This window comes from Poromitra crassiceps, assembly GCF_964638095.1.
Source record: "Poromitra crassiceps genome assembly, chromosome: 8".
NCBI classification, from domain to species: Eukaryota; Metazoa; Chordata; class Actinopteri; order Beryciformes; family Melamphaidae; genus Poromitra; species Poromitra crassiceps.
Genome location: NC_139629.1, coordinates 8,588,441 through 8,605,107, shown reverse-complemented (window position 1 = coordinate 8,605,107; position 16,667 = coordinate 8,588,441). Strand labels below are relative to the sequence as shown.

The following is a 16,667-nucleotide window of genomic DNA, read 5'->3' as shown; positions in this document are numbered from 1 at the left end:
GTGTGTGTGTGATTCGATTCAATTCAGAGGGCTACGATTCGATGATAAAAAGATTATTGATACATCTTGAATCAATGCATCACTTTTTTCCCCCAATACATCATTTATTTCTTCTCACTTATTTTCTTCTCACTGTGTGGCTACTTTTACAATAAAGTGCATTTGGAATTGCATTGTATTATGATCCATAATTAAAATAAACAAATGCATTTACTTCCATTATCTTTTATTAATACAAATGCTGCCCCTCTGTTACAAGAGTTAGCCACCAGGTGGCAGTCAGCATTCCAAGCACGCAGCAAAGCTACAGTAAAAGCAGAGAGTGCAGAAGAAGAAGCACAAGCTTTACTTTCATTAAGTTGCAATAAAGAACGAGTCTAAACATATCACCTGACTGGACATCCATCATATAAACATGGTGCCAGTACTTGGCCAATACAGCTGATTCTGATTTAAATATTGACCATCAATTTTGTTCCTTCAGATCCATTTTGTGTGTCTTCCTGGTTACTGTGAAGGGGACGATGTCACTTTACAGGTGAGCATTATTTGCATATACAAGACAGATGTCATCTGATATATGCCCTATAAGTATGTTTGACTTTCTGTTCATTGCATGTAAACCTGTGTACCCATTCATGGATACACAGGAGTGCATCTCTTGGCCAAGATCTATTGTGAATACATCATTTACGATGGCTTCTGACTCCTGGCTCCATCTTTTGATCACAAGTGGTTTTCTTCAAGTGGTTCACTGTTTACTTTTTGGCTGTCAATTTCCATTCTACAACATTAATCATGAAAATTGATTGTGATAAGAGACTAAACATTCTGCTTTGCAGCTACATTTAGAGCGTCATGTGAGGAGTGCTAATGTAGGATCAGTATTCTCAGAGATCTGTATCCACCTTATTTGCCTTATGTGAAATATGGGTGCTTCTTCCGGTGTAATCCTCCCTGCCCCCCCCGTGACGTTGCTGACACAGACACAACATACTGGAGCCCGTAGATCTCTGTGAAGTGAGCAACAATCTCCCACAGTTTGACTTCCAGTTTAGCGATTTGAACCCTAAACCCCCGTAGCGCGTCCAGCTTGGCAAAAATCTCGTGGATTCAAAGAGCAACAGAAATAGCGGATGTGATAGATAAAATGATTGCATTCCCTCAAATATGTCGTCAAACGACGTGTTATTTGTTGTGACAAGCAACTTTTTTTCCCCCAGCGTCGGAAATTTTAACGAGGAAATGCGCCAGCTGCGACAATCAATCACTTTCTAAACCGGACCTTCCACCCATAATTATTTTACAGCGGGGCATTCAAAAATAAGGTGGATACTATAGGCTGTCTTGTTATTGAACGCTCAGCTCTGGACCAGTAGTCTGCCACTTGAGCCAGAGGCTAATGTGCTGGTCTCCTTCCCCAGGCTCTGTCATCTCTGCCAGGGGAGCTGTGTGAGCTTCTCAGGTCCCTCCACCTCCACGGCCTCAGGAATGATGAGGTTCTGCTGCTCAAAGACTCCCACAGGCTTGGGGAGTGCAAGGACCCTGGGGCTCAGGTAGATGACAGACGCTCCGTGCTAAAGGAATGTGCTCAGTCAGCATGAGAAGTAAAGCAGAAGTGAGCGCGGGGGGGTGTTTGAGGATACTGAGCAAATACACAGGCCTCAATTCCTTTGTACACTGCAAATAATGCTCATCTTAAGTAAAAAATATTTCCTTAAAACAAACAAACAAACAAAACATTCTCAACATTATCTTGAAGCAAGGCGGATCATGCCACTAATCTCAAGATAGTTAATGCAAGAAACGTCTTTAAGCATGTTTACTGGAAACATGCAATATTGGCTCACCTCATTTGCACTCTGGCAGATGTTTCCAATTTTGGACTCACTAGTCGACTAAATTACTTTTTAAGGTGGAATTTCTTTTGGAATGTGTTCCTAAAGTTCCTGTTGTTGACTGTTAAGTTGTTTTTCCGGGCCAAGGCCTTATCCCTCTCTGCATGTAAACACGTGTGAGATTTTCTTCCAGAGAAATGCAGGTGGGAGAGACGGACAGAGTTTGGGTTTTTTTTTAGCCCACGGTCGCAGCCTTCTTCTCCTTCCTGGTTCTGTGTGTGCACTTGTAGGGTTCAGACAGGCCCTGCGGGCCACTCTGTGGTTTGTGTTGTCAGTTTGTGTTGCAGACAGCGAGACTGCCCGCCCCTCTGCTGCACAGACCCAACTGGCAACTTTAAGTGATTCTGTATTCTGCATATGCAACATATCAACCTGCAATCAGAGTGCAGACATAACAAGACATTTCCAGCCCCCCTCCCTCCCTCCTGTAAGACAAGAGGAGAAAGAAAACCCCCGTGTGATTCTTGCTAGTTTGCAAAAGCTTAAGGCTCTCAGATTATTAGCTCGCCTTGTTCTAGGGGATTCAGGGACATGACAGCTATTGACAATCTTGCCAGTTGCTTACACATGTTGTAATTGTTCTCTCTAAATGAGCTGATTGTACCTTGGCAAAAGGAATAAACCGCCAGCCAAGCTTAACTTTCTAACCTTCTCTTTCTACCCTTTGACTCTCACACTCTCTCTCCCCTCCCTCCCTCCCTCCCTCCCTCTCTCCCTCTGCCTGTCCACAGTGCTGCTTGAAGACGGTGTGTGTGTTGAGGCACAGTTTCTGCTCCCAGGCCAGTGTAGCCTCCTTGGTGGGCTTGCTGGGACGCTACATGGCGGGTGTCCGCTACGCCCTGGAGCTGCAGGCTCTTCAGCGAGGCTCGGCCGAGCCCAGGCAGCCGGAGGAAGACGACACCAACCAGTCGGTCTCGTCGATCGAGGATGACTTTGTCACGGCCCTGGAGCATCTGGAGGAAGACAACGCGGGAGACAGTTCCTGTAGGTTCACATAAGTCGAGCCTCTCGTCTCTGATGTAGAGGCTTTCCTGATCGCATCAGTAGAACATACTACTGTTGAAAAATCTATTTAGAATGCAGTTCAATTAAATAAGGTGTAATCTATGCATAAAATTAAATAAGAAATGTCAGGAATTAAAAAGTATGTCCTACTTTTCACTACTAGATGGCAGCGATATACAGTATTCGTTTGCACTTGGCATACACTTTTTTCCAACTTTAAAGAAAAAAGAAAAGATGTAAATAAAATGATATCAATAAAATGAAAAAAAGTGGATGAAAAATGAACTTGATGGTTCGAGAGGTGACATTTGTCTCACTCACCCTTCTTTTTAACATAATTTTTGTTGCGAGTATGCCACTTATCACCTCTTTGTACGCACAAAATCAGCCTTTTCAGCGTTCTACTTTGTCTCTCTCCACAGGTGCGGCTTCCTATCAGCATGGGAAAAAGCGTGACGTAGCATCCCAGACAGTCCCCGCCCACAAGAGACGAAAGGACCTATCAGGCTCCCGTGTTATCATAAGCTCCTCCTCCAATAATTCCTCCACCAAACAGAGGCCAGGCCCCGAGGTGTCTGTCACAGTGCAGAGGTCATCAGATTTAGAATCCCAGTGGACTCACTGCAACCCTGGAGCTCGTCTCCCCTCCCCCTCAACCCATGTCAGCGAATCGGATGACTCGGACTGCTCCAGCCCCAGTCCAATCATATTCCTAGATGAGGTGGGCTACCAGAAAAGCCTGCTGGCCAAGTTAGACATCCCCCAGGTGCCAGGGGGGCCCAGAGAGCGTGTGGAAGACTCCGACTCTGAAGTCAGTGAGTTCTTTGACAGCTTCGACCAGTTTGATGACTTTGAGGAGCTGAGTTCTGAGAGCTGCACGCTCACCCTGCCTCTGGATGCCACCAATGCCCCAACCAAACAGAAGAAGAAACCCTCTGAATCTAGCACCAGTGGGTCAGGGTCCAAATATGTGTCCAGGGGCTGCTCCACAAAGGGCATGAACCCACACCGCTTTGACCAGCCCACCCTCCCTGCCAATGTGAAGAAACCCACTCCTCTTAAACCAGGCTCTCCCTACTCACCCCTCTCGGAGGTCCCTGACTCCCCCCGGCCAGTGCAGACCTCAGAGGAGAATGGGGGTCCACTCTTCAGCCCTGTCAGCTCTTCGGCCTTCAGTCCTTTGGGGGAATCTGGCGGATCACTGGAGTACTTCTGGAAAGCAGATGTAAGGGACAGCTCAGAGCTGCAGAAACCGCAGGATCTTTGTTCTCTCTATAAGACCTACTCAGATTTTGCCAGCAGTCTGTCCAAAGAGATCCTGGGATCAGTGTGTGGCTACCAGTCTCCTGTTAACATTGATAATAACAAGAATCTGAGCTGTGTCTGCCACAAGGAGTTCCAGAACCCCTCAGGCCACCTGATGAAGCTCTCGGAGATCCAGGAGACCGTGACAGTGGCCAAGCTGCAGCAGAAGTCCCAGTCTCTGAAGGATGGCATTCAGAGGTTTGCCACAGACTTGGTGGAGATGAGCCTGGGCAGCGCCCTGCGAGACCTACAGAAAGGTGTTTCTTCTTGCACCACCACCTTCTGCCACCTGGCTGCCAGGCTCACTTCCTCTGTGTTTCAGATGGCCTTCCATGAGATTGGCATGCGCCGTGCCTACGTGTTGAAGGAGCGGGCCATCAATGGCTTGGCTGGCTTCCTGGTCGGGGAGGCCATGTCGGGGGCACTGAAAGACTTCCTGACAGTCAAAAAGCAGATCTTCCACAGCACTGTGACCTGCTTTGCTGCTGACCTGGCCGAGGAGCTGGTGTTTGAAGGCATAATGGAGGTGTGTCAGTTCTCCCACCCCTCCACCCCTCTCACCCCAAGTGACTGGTCCTTTGGCTGTGCACTAGATGAGGAGGAAGAGGAGGAGGTGGTGTCTTCCTATGCTTCAGACTTGTCTGAGTCGGTTCTCCAGGAAGCCTTCATAGAGCTCTCCCAGGCCGACGTTGCCTTCACAAGCCAAGCGGCTATCTGTGTCTCCCTGGACAACATCTGCTACGTCAGTGCGGAGGACACCAGCACTCACACCTGCAGTACCTCTGCTAGCCACCAGGTTTTCCATGCCAGCTCCGCTGCTGCAGCACCGGAGCCCTCAAGAGAGGATGGGGCCTGTACGGTGAAGAAAGCCCTGTTCACTGTCTCCGGCATGGCCAGCTGTGTTCCTGTGCCTCAGGCAGGCCAGGCACTCTCCCACCTCCAGACCTCTGAAGAGATCTGTCAGTATAAGTCTAGCTTGGCCCACACCTCACAGACCAGCCCTAAGAGAAGCCTGGTGACTGTAGCCTCCCCTGACACCACCACATCTACACAGACGGATCTCTACAGCCACGGAACACAGATCCAGGCCCCTGGAGGAGAGCCCTCCCAAGGAAAATCCCCCTTCCACAACTTCTCTGGCAACATGGTGGATATGATAGTAAGTGAGGCTTGTGAGCTAATAACTGCCACTAAGATGAAAAAGAGTTTCGGTGACTGTGCCGACTTCCTTACTAAGACTATTGGAAGCCGAAGGGGCTCTTGTTCTAAGCCGGGTTCACTCAGTGATGAGGCCCCAGACTCCCCTCTGAGGCAGGGGGCTGGCATGGAGAGCCTCACATATGACAGTAAAGACTCTGGGTATGTACGGAATGGTGGTCCTACTGAGCAGGCGACAGGGGTGAACCTTCTCCACACTCCCTCTCAGACAGGCATTCAGAGCCAGGTGAGACCCAGCTGTGAGTTGGGCCCCAGGACCAGAGCCGTGGCTGAAGAGCATCCTGTGATGATGAAGGATACTGTAGATGTGCCTGTGATGATGAAGGATACTCTAGATGTGCCTGTGATGATGAAGGATACTCTAGACGTGTCGGCTACAGAGACGGGTGGACAAAGGAGGATGCCCAGCCCTGGGGATGACTCTGCCCCCAGCTCGGGCCAAAAGTCTGGTGGGACTCCTGGCACTCCCCCCTCCACACCCCAGCAGCCCAGCGAGGTGTCTCAGGAGAAACAGATCAAACAGTTCTCCAAGAAGCTGAAAGGCAAGCTGGCTAAGGAGTTTTCACCTGCCACCCCTCCTCCAACCCCACACTACCAGCCTGAGCCTGGCCCAGGGCCACAGGACATCACCCCGGAGGAGGAAAAGGCTGACTTCCTGCTCAAACTGATGAGGTCTCTGTCTGAGGAGGCAGAGGGGAATGAGGAGGAGGAGGAGGAGGAGGAGCAGGGAGAAGAAACGGAAGGCAGTGCTGGTGGTGCTCACAGACGTTTTGAGACGTGCGGTCGCCGGCCTGAACTGAACCTACTTTCAGCTCGCAGAATGTCCAATAAGGAGGCACTCCACTATGCCGAGCGGTTGGCCTGTCACATCGTCTCCATGGCAACGGAGATGGACACCCTAGGAGTGGCAGAGGAGAAGGGAGAGACTAGCGAGGGGAGGAGAGATAGTGTGGCTCAGTTCTCGGAGCACACCTTGAACACCTTGTGGGTGTACGCCGGTGAGGTGGCGGGAGAGGTTATCAGTGATGTGAAGAGGATGGTGGGCTCTGGACAGCAATGCCCCCATCACAGAGCTCTCAGGAGAAGAAGCCTGGACAGACCTGGCTCTGAATGTCCCCACCGTCAACAGTCTCACGCCAGTACAGACCAGAACAGAGACTGGAGGGTGGGGAGGCTGGCTGAGCAGTGGTCTAGCGACCTGCTGGCCTCCGTCTTCCACCCACCCGCCACCACTTCTACCACCAGCTCCAGCTCCAGCTCTGGCCTGTCCTCAGAGTACCCCAGCTGTGAGAGTGTGACCGATGAATATGCCGGCTACCTCATCAGGGTGCTGAAAAAGGAGGGAGGCAATCGGGAGTTGGTCCTTGACCAATATGCGAGCCGTTTGGCCTACCGCTCCATCAAACTAGGCCTGGCTCATGCCGCCCGCAAGATGAAGCAGAGGTCCTCCACCACTCGCATCCGCTCCTCGAAGTCCCTGCCCAATGGATGGAAGGGTCCTAGCAGTGAGGCCTCCTCGCCCAGGGACAGAGCAGGCACAGTGGGTTCCCCCTCCGTGGGGGATGGCCAGTGTAGCTGCAGGGACTCCGAAGAGCCGAGCCAGAGGGAGTACATGGATCTGGTCAACTTTGCAGAGTCCTTAGCGTACAACATCACCTGTGATGTCACACGTAAGCTGCGGCGTTCCTCTGTCCGCCTGCCTAAGTCTCTCACTGACTCCTGCCTCTATAAGAAATCCAAACTTGATGACATGGCAGAGAATTTAATCAGGAACTCCTTCTCCTGCCCCCTGTTGGCCAAGGAGGGTAAGAGCAGGCACTATCACAGCACAGGAAGCCTGTATGATGGAGGCTACAGCAGTGGGGTGATGCAGGTCATAGAACATTATGCCAGGAAGATAGTGGACGACACTCTGGAGATGAGCTTGGCTTCGACAGGACATCCATCCAGGGAGAACCAGAGGGCCCAAGGCCAGGACAAACACTCTCAGGCCGAGCGGCTGTCTGAGAGCGCAGCGTTGGGCCCAGCCCTGGGGGAGAGGGCCTGCCGCTACGGTCAGGTCCGGGAGTGCCCCTACTGCACCGAGCCCAGCAGGCACCACCACCAGCAGGTAGGCCACAGGAGGAGAAATGAGCTGGAGTGTGAGGCCAGGGCCAACCGACTCTCTGGCCTGGAGATTCCCAAGATCCACATCGACCTGGACCGCAGGGCCGCGTTCGCTGAGGAGATGGTGTCTACGGCGATGGAGACGGCCAAGCGTGAGCTGAGCAACACCAGCCTGAATGCGGACAGTGGCATCGGCCACGACGGGGCCAGCTATGCCGAGAGCCTGACCACTGAGATCATGACCTCAGCCCTGTCCAACGTCTGCCAGGCCGCCAACCTCAGGTACGGTACACACACCATGACTCACACCTCAGGTACAGTACACACACCATGACTCACACCTCAGGTACAGTACACACACCATGACTCACACCTCAGGTACGGTACACACACCATGACTCACACCTCAGGTACAGTACACACACCATGACTCACACCTCAGGTACAGTACACACACCATGACTCACACCTCAGGTACGGTACACACACCATGACTCACACCTCAGGTACAGTACACACACCATGACTCACACCTCAGGTACGGTACACACACCATGACTCACACCTCAGGTACAGTACACACACCATGACTCACACCTCAGGTACAGTACACACACCATGACTCACACCTCAGGTACAGTACACACACCATGACTCACACCTCAGGTACAGTACACACACCATGACTCACACCTCAGGTACAGTACACACACCATGACTCACACCTCAGGTACAGTACACACACCATGACTCACACCTCAGGTACAGTACACACACCATGACTCACACCTCAGGTACGGTACACACACCATGACTCACACCTCAGGTACAGTACACACACCATGACTCACACCTCAGGTACGGTACACACACCATGACTCACACCTCAGGTACAGTACACACACCATGACTCACACCTCAGGTACAGTACACACACCATGACTCACACCTCAGGTACAGTACACACACCATGACTCACACCTCAGGTACGGTACACACACCATGACTCACACCTCAGGTACAGTACACACACCATGACTCACACCTCAGGTACAGTACACACACCATGACTCACACCTCAGGTACGGTACACACACCATGACTCACACCTCAGGTACAGTACACACACCATGACTCACACCTCAGGTACAGTACACACACCATGACTCACACCTCAGGTACGGTACACACACCATGACTCACACCTCAGGTACGGTACACACACCATGACTCACACCTCAGGTACAGTACACACACCATGACTCACACCTCAGGTACAGTACACACACCATGACTCACACCTCAGGTACGGTACACACACCATGACTCACACCTCAGGTACAGTACACACACCATGACTCACACCTCAGGTACAGTACACACACCATGACTCACACCTCAGGTACAGTACACACCATCATGACTCACACGTCAGGTACAGTACACACCATGACTCACACCTCAGGTACAGTACACACACCATGACTCACACCTCAGGTACGGTACACACACCATGACTCACACCTCAGGTACGGTACACACACCATGACTCACACCTCAGGTACGGTACACACACCATGACTCACACCTCAGGTACAGTACACACCATCATGACGCTGTTATAGAAAATGATCTATCTATCTATCTAGTGTTCGGCCACAGCTATGCCGTTTTACGTGCGATCGGGCTGAAAGGGTGTGTAAAAGGGCACCCGTGCAGGTGACCTGACGGAGCTGGACTGGGGCTATAGTTCAGTGATGATGTCATCAGTGATGGTGTCATCAGTGTGAGGATAAGTGATGGGAGCATAAGTAGGTACAATCGGGAGGAACCGGATGGAGACGATGGCTTCTGCCCCTGGGCTGTGCGGGTGACCTGATGGAGCCAGATTGTTTAATTGGGTGATTGCCCTAATTACGATGTCATGGAGCAGGCGAGGCCGCGACACGCAGTGGTCATCAGTCATGTCATAAGAGCAAGTGAGCTAGTTTGTATAAATTATCTTTCTCTCTCCCTCCATCTGTGTCTGTAGTTCTCCAGGCAGGGAGACCACCGAGTCAACTGTGTCCCAGCAGCTGAGCCTGAGTGTGGGGGACGACAGTCTGGGCAGCTGGTCTAACCTGAGCTTTGAGGATGAGCACCCAGACGACAACAGCAGCTTCCTCCACCTCAGTGACAGGTAGACGACACCTCTACTAGCTTCCTCCACCTCAGTGACAGGTAGACGACACCTCTACTAGCTTCCTCCACCTTAGTGACAGGTAGACGACACCTCTACTAGCTTCCTCCACCTCAGTGACAGGTAGACGACACCTCTACTAGCTTCCTCCACCTCAGTGACAGGTAGACGACACCTCTACTAGCTTCCTCAACCTCAGTGACAGGTAGACGACACCTCTACTAGCTTCCTCCACCTTATTGATACATCATGTAGTACACACCATTCAGCTTCCTCCACCTCAGTGACGGGTAGCGCAAACTACTACTAACCCCAAACCCCTCCACCATAGTTATGCATAATAGTACACAACATCCTGCTTCACCCACTTATCCGATGAGTAAATGCATCGGTATGGATCTAACAGATGCTGTATGGATGGTACATTTAGATAAGGAACTGTGTTCATCTAAGTTACAGTAGTCGGGTTTCCATCCACCTGTTTTTATGCGAAATTTCAATTTGCGCATAAAAGAACTGAGTGGAAACGCTGCCTAATGCGCAAAAGCCTCCAAATTTCGCAAAAAAGTTTTCACGCTTGAAGGAGGAGGAAAAGTCAGGTGTATCGATAAAAGGAAAATGCGAAACGTGCGGTGGAAACAGATTAAGCGATATTCCGCTGTCTCTCCATTCAAAAACCAGGCAGTTTGCCTTGATCACTGCAAAACATGACATGCCGTGTAGCCTACACAATAGGGCTACACACGGTAAATAATGGTAAATACGCAGCACAATACACGCCGTGGTAAACAGAAGAAGACTGGGATATTAACTTTAAGGCGACTCACTTCTAGAATTGAATCAAATTGTATTCACTTACTATCTGCTCCGTGGATTATAACGTTATGCTTGCCGAGTCGCACCTGGTAATCCAGAAATGGCATTATGGTATCTTTGTCTACTTGTAGATCATCAAGAAACTTTAAATGAATAACGTTAGATGTGTTTAATAGAGCTGTATATCGGGTCTAGCAGCTGATCAGCAGCTCAGACAGCCTCAAACACGAGGTGATTGACAGCTCTAAACAGTAATTCGCAAAATAGCAGTGGATGGAAACGGGCATTATTTAGCATTTTCTTTTGCTGACTTTCTGAAAATTTGATTAAAAGTTGCGATACCTTTGGATGGAAACCCAGCTACTAACTGCATTAAAGTACTTAATTAAACTATTTCTTGGACAGCATCTGTCAGATGTTAATGCATCTTCATGAGGTGGCTCGTAATCAGTGTTGGGGCAAGCTACTTGGAAAATAAGCTAAGCTAGCAGGTACTCTACATTAAAATATAGCTTCACTACTCTGAAGCTATCCCCAGCGAAATTTGGTTAAGTTACCACCACGCTGGTGTATTGATGAATATGGGAACAGAGCTTCAGAGAGAGGCAGTTGAGTCGACAACCGAAGCTGTTGGCATTGCTAGTGAGAATTAAGTTTAAATCAAGGGTGCAATTTTGCCCTAACCACCCTATTAACCTGACATTAATTAGCGATCCGATCGGCGCATGTCCTCTGAGACAGAGTCGAGAGCAGTACTGACACGTTCCTCTGTGGCTGCTGTTGGTTTTGGTTTAGCAGGAGTCTCCTGTGGTCGTGTCCGGACGTGAGGTTTCCCCTCGGCCAGCACAGGGCACAGTGTAGGGTTTGGGAACCTCACGTATGCTCCACTGCCAAGAAGCAATTTCCTCTGATTTGTGCAAATATTGCGTTACATGTGAGCTCTCTCATGGTTATGTTATATATTTTATATAGCTGTCTTCTGCAGCCAAGTTCTTCTGAGAATGTTTGATAAATGCACCACAGGGGTACGGAGCAAGTCTAGCTGTGTAGGGAATTGGTTCCCCCCCTGCTCAGATGGACACCGTGTGTGTGCGTGTGCGTGTGCACGTGCGCGTGCGCGTGCGTGTGTGCGCGTGAGAGACAGAGGTGGAGAGAGTGACAGAGAGAAAGTAGGGGGCATTCTATCTCCAGTCAGGGTGGACTATTGACGTTTCTGGCACAGCCTGCTATCTCTATGGAAGCAAAGCTGATCAACATTTGAGATTCCTTCCCAAGATAATGAAAGAGCAGAATGCGTTAAGCAGCTAGTTATTTTGGCCACCAGGCCCAAGTGAAGGCATGATAATATTTTGCTAAAGGTGTGTCTTTGAGCGTTCTCGTCGCTCCGGGCGCCGTCTCCACACGGGAACAAAGTCCAGCAGCATGTGTAAGTCATTAGTCTTCCCGATCAAAAGGCCGCTCCGTCCCTTTCCGCCCAGCAGAGGGAATCAAGGCGGGGCTGATGGAGGCACAGAGCGTGTGCTGATGGACTTACGAACGAGCTGTCAGCGCCGTGCCACTCAGGGCAAAGCCACACAGAGAAAGCTGGAGTTGAGGTAATGGGAGGTATTTTTACATGCCTTCAACCTGCCCGTGTGCGCGGCACGCCACCGTGTGCAGGTTGCAGCCAGCAGGCTAATTAATCATTGACTAATTATATAGAGAGAGTTTGTTGTTGTTGTGCCCGTGTTGCCAGATGCATGTCCTGCTGGAATGCACAGGATTAACAGGATTAAGTCAGGACAAGAATGTCATGATCTCACACTGTAGCCCCTTCAGCAACTTATTACCTATCAACAATATGATTAGACAAGATTCTGTGCGGCGTGTGTGATGGAAAGTTGTGCATCATTTAGGAAGAATTCTCTGTTGTGTGAACCTCACCTTTGGTATTATGAGATGATGCTAATTAAAATACCTGGAGTCGTCATGTTACTATTTTTAAGCTGCAAAAGTGGATAATGGATACAACCGCTGCTTATCTGTTTGTTTGCCTTGCCGTTAGCTATCACGATAAAGACACAGCCGGCTGATAAGTCACTGTCGGGTGTTATACTGAGCGCTGCACTTGCCTGCCTTCTCTCCCCCCAGCAGCAACGGCAACAGCAGTAGCTGGAGCAGTCTGGGCCTGGAGGGGGAGGTGTGTGAGGAGCGCCTGTCCTCCCCCTCTGACAGGTCGGTGAGCAGCTCACCCACATGGCAGAGCCAACCGAACGCCACTAAGACCTGGGGGGGGGTGGGGGGGGGGGGGCTCACCTAGAATGAGACAAAGAAAGGGTTAAAGTGCGTAGAGCTTAATGCGAAGCCGGCAGGAAGTGAGGAAGCAGGCTCCACGAGTGAGAAATCTCCTCGGCAACAGTAATTGAGTATTGTCTCATCATATTAAAATGAATGAAAACATTTCATAGGGTATTTTTTGATTGATACTTTGTCTCATACTAGGAGCCCCTTGCCTTGCATGACCACACCAAAGCTCTGAACATGAACAGCTCCCGAATGGAAACGGCCGATTCCACTTTGCATGTGTGCGAGAGACAGGATGTGTGTATGTGCATGTGTGCGAGAGACAGGATGTGTGTTACACACACATCCACACTGTGTGTATGTGCATGCCTGCTTGTGGCTGATGCTAGTAGCATATAGCATGGGATGCATCACTCAACTCTTGCTAATTCTGCATCACTGGCATGTAGCTTGGCTTTGTCATTTGTGCTACCCCTATCCCTGCTAGCTTTAGCCCTCTCCCCGGCTTAGCTGTATGACCATGTCTTCACTGCTGCACCAACCTAGCTAGTATGAAAACTATCCCTGCTAGCTTTAGCCCTCTCCCCGGCTTAGCTGTATGACCATGTCTTCACTGCTGCACCAACCTAGCTAGTATGAAAACTATCCCTGCTAGCTTTAGCCCTCTCCCCGGCTCAGCTGTATGACCATGTCTTCACTGCTGCACCAACCTAGCTAGTATGAAAACTATCCCTGCTAGCTTTAGCCCTCTCCCCAGCTCAGCTGTACGACCATGTCTTCACTGCTGCACCAACCTAGCTAGTATGAAAACTATCCCTGCTAGCTTAGCCCTCTCCCCGGCTCAGCTGTATGACCATGTCTTCACTGCTGCACCAACCTAGCTAGTATGAAAACTATCCCTGCTAGCTTTAGCCCTCTCCCCAGCTCAGCTGTATGACCATGTATTCACTGCTGCACCAACCTAGCTAGTATGAAAACTATCCCTGCTAGCTTTAGCCCTCTCCCCGGCTTAGCTGTATGACCATGTCTTCACTGCTGCACCAACCTAGCTAGTATGAAAACTATCCCTGCTAGCTTTAGCCCTCTCCCCGGCTCAGCTGTATGACCATGTCTTCACTGCTGCACCAACCTAGCTAGTATGAAAACTATCCCTGCTAGCTTTAGCCCTCTCCCCGGCTCAGCTGTATGACCATGTCTTCACTGCTGCACCAACCTAGCTAGTATGAAAACTATCCCTGCTAGCTTTAGCCCTCTCCCCGGCTCAGCTGTATGACCATGTCTTCACTGCTGCACCAACCTAGCTAGTATGAAAACTATCCCTGCTAGCTTTAGCCCTCTCCCCGGCTCAGCTGTATGACCATGTCTTCACTGCTGCACCAACCTAGCTAGTATGAAAACTATCCCTGCTAGCTTTAGCCCTCTCCCCGGCTCAGCTGTATGACCATGTCTTCACTGCTGCACCAACCTAGCTAGTATGAAAACTATCCCTGCTAGCTTTAGCCCTCTCCCCGGCTCAGCTGTATGACCATGGGTGCGTTTGGAAATAGCACTCCGAGCGCCCAGAGCGCACACTGGACTGTTCATAATTTGGGAGCACCGTTGTAATTAGGGCTGGGTTCAAAAAATCGATTCTCCGATTTTTAATCAATTTTTATCGATTCATATGTCCAGAGATCGATTTTATTTATTAAAAAAAATAATAATAATAATAATTAAATAAACATAGGCTAAAATATTATGCTGTGTGTGGTAGTTGAAACATAGTTTCAAGTTGACGTTTATTTATGTTTGTAGTTTAAACAAAAACATAAATACTGTAGGCTACATAAATGGAAATGTTTGATCATTAATATCTACTTTTAGAAATTATATAGGCTGAAATCAAATCACTGTGCATAATTGTGAAAGTGTCTTTATTGACAGATGAAAAGGCTGTTATTTACCCATTGTCACCACCTGGTGAGTAAATATATTAAAATTGACAACCGGTCCGCAGCTTTTTTCCCCCATGTATCTACTTGGCGCAAAAAAGGTTGGGAACCCCTGTGTTACATAACTGGACAGTCATGTAATTCAGGTTACAGCTCAAAAAACACGTTTTGGTATCACTAACCAAATCGATATTGAAATTAATCGAATCGGAATCGAATCGAATCGGGATTAATCGATTCGCAACCTTGTGAATCGGAATCGAATCGATTCTTGAAATTGGAACCAATACCCAGCTCTAGTTGTAATGTACCATACCTCCGCGCTCTCATTTCAGTGTAGAGCGTCAGAGTGGATTTACGAACGCACCCCCCCCCCCGTGTCTTTCTTCACTGCTGCACCATCCTAGCTAATATCAAACAAACGGTACATGTGGAAAAACCTCTGTAGACGTCCTCCTTCCTGAAAGAAAATGATACAGTATCGCCACATCACGTGGAGCAGAGTCTCAGTGTCTGTAGCCGTGGGCTGTGTCAACAACACTGTGATTAACAATCTTAAAAGTAAAGTGGAGAAATGACTGTTTACCTGTTGGCATGTCACACAGCAAACATTTGCACAATTAACAGTATGGATGTTGAGTAGATTTTGAAAATGGGAAGGGGGGGGGTTCTACTTTCACAACTGCCGCTAACTCACAAAAGACATGAAGCTGGAATGTGAATGAACTGGTGTGTAGGAAAACATTCTGTCTGGGAACAGGAACAACAGACACATTTCCTCAATATGTTGCCTTGTAAGACGTCTTGTGATCAGGATTGCTGTGCTTGTGGCGTATGCTGCCCTGCTGTGCTGTATATGAGAGACAGCCAGTGTCTGTGCATGCTGTTAAGAGTGAGCCCGCTTGTTGTTGTTTGTCTCCCCTCACATGCACCCTCCTCCCTCCCCCCCCCCCCCCCTCTCTCTCTCTCTAACCCGTGTGATGTCTCTCGCCCTGCAGCGACGGCACCGAGGACAAGGAGCCTGAAGTCCGAGAGGAATCTAGTGGTGAGATTTTACTGCCTGGCTCAGAGTCACTAATAGAGGGTTGTAATTGATTGGAGTGTATGGTAAGCGTGCTGCGTGCCCTCTTCTTACAACATGCAGCATTTGGCAAAATAAGGCCCAATAAAAGGGTGTAACATAGCAGCACACTGCTGGCCAGCAGGGGGGGACGTGGGTGGGGGGAGAGATAGGCCTCTTTCCCTAATTTGAGGTCTTGTTCTTTCCACTGCTTTAGATTCGGAACAGTTGGCCGTGGCCCTGTCTGACTCTGACTGACTGTCTGTCTCTGTCTGTCTGTCTGCCTGCCTGACTGTCTGTCTGTCTGTCTGTCTGAGTCTGTCTGTCTGTCTGACTCTGTCTGTCTCTCTGCCTGCCTGACTGTCTGTCTGTCTGAGTCTGTCTGTCTGACTCTGACTGTCTGTCTGTCTCTGTCTGTCTGTATGACTCTGACTGTCTGTCTGTCTGCCTGTCTGACTGTCTCTCTGACTGTCTGTATGACTCTGATTGTCTGTCTGTCTGACTGTCTGTCTGTCTGTCTGTGTGTCTGTGTTACAGTCGGGGATTTTTACCACCCCCACATTCGGCCACACTAACGCTCATTCATCCACTCCCTCCGCAGTCACTCTTCCCGCGCTTGTGTGTGTGTGTGTGTGTGTGTGTGTGTGTGTGAGGCTCCACGTTGGGTCTGGTGTGTGAGCGTGGGAACCAGGCACTGAACAGAGCAGGGCTACATGTTACCCATGGGGCGGCTGTCTGTCAGCGAGAGAGTGTACATTAGCACATTATGGTGTACATTATCTGTAGTGTGTGCGTTCACGATAATAGGCCCTTTTCACAGCAACCGCTTTGAGGTAGTAAAGCAGGTATAACCTATAACATTAATG

General features: G+C 49.6%; 1 protein-coding gene across 1 annotated transcript in view; it reads left to right on the top strand.

Annotated features, from left to right (window-relative positions):
• akap11 (A kinase (PRKA) anchor protein 11) overlaps positions 1 to 16,667 on the top strand; it is a 29,422-nt gene that overhangs the window by 10,105 nt on the left and 2,650 nt on the right. Inside the window, exons 4-11 of the mRNA XM_083641395.1 lie at positions 485 to 538; positions 1,425 to 1,556; positions 2,630 to 2,882; positions 3,326 to 5,665; positions 5,762 to 7,814; positions 9,565 to 9,711; positions 12,658 to 12,741; positions 15,740 to 15,786. Coding sequence (XP_083497521.1) covers positions 485 to 538; positions 1,425 to 1,556; positions 2,630 to 2,882; positions 3,326 to 5,665; positions 5,762 to 7,814; positions 9,565 to 9,711; positions 12,658 to 12,741; positions 15,740 to 15,786 — 5,110 coding nt within the window. The remainder of the gene's footprint in view (positions 1 to 484; positions 539 to 1,424; positions 1,557 to 2,629; positions 2,883 to 3,325; positions 5,666 to 5,761; positions 7,815 to 9,564; positions 9,712 to 12,657; positions 12,742 to 15,739; positions 15,787 to 16,667) is intronic.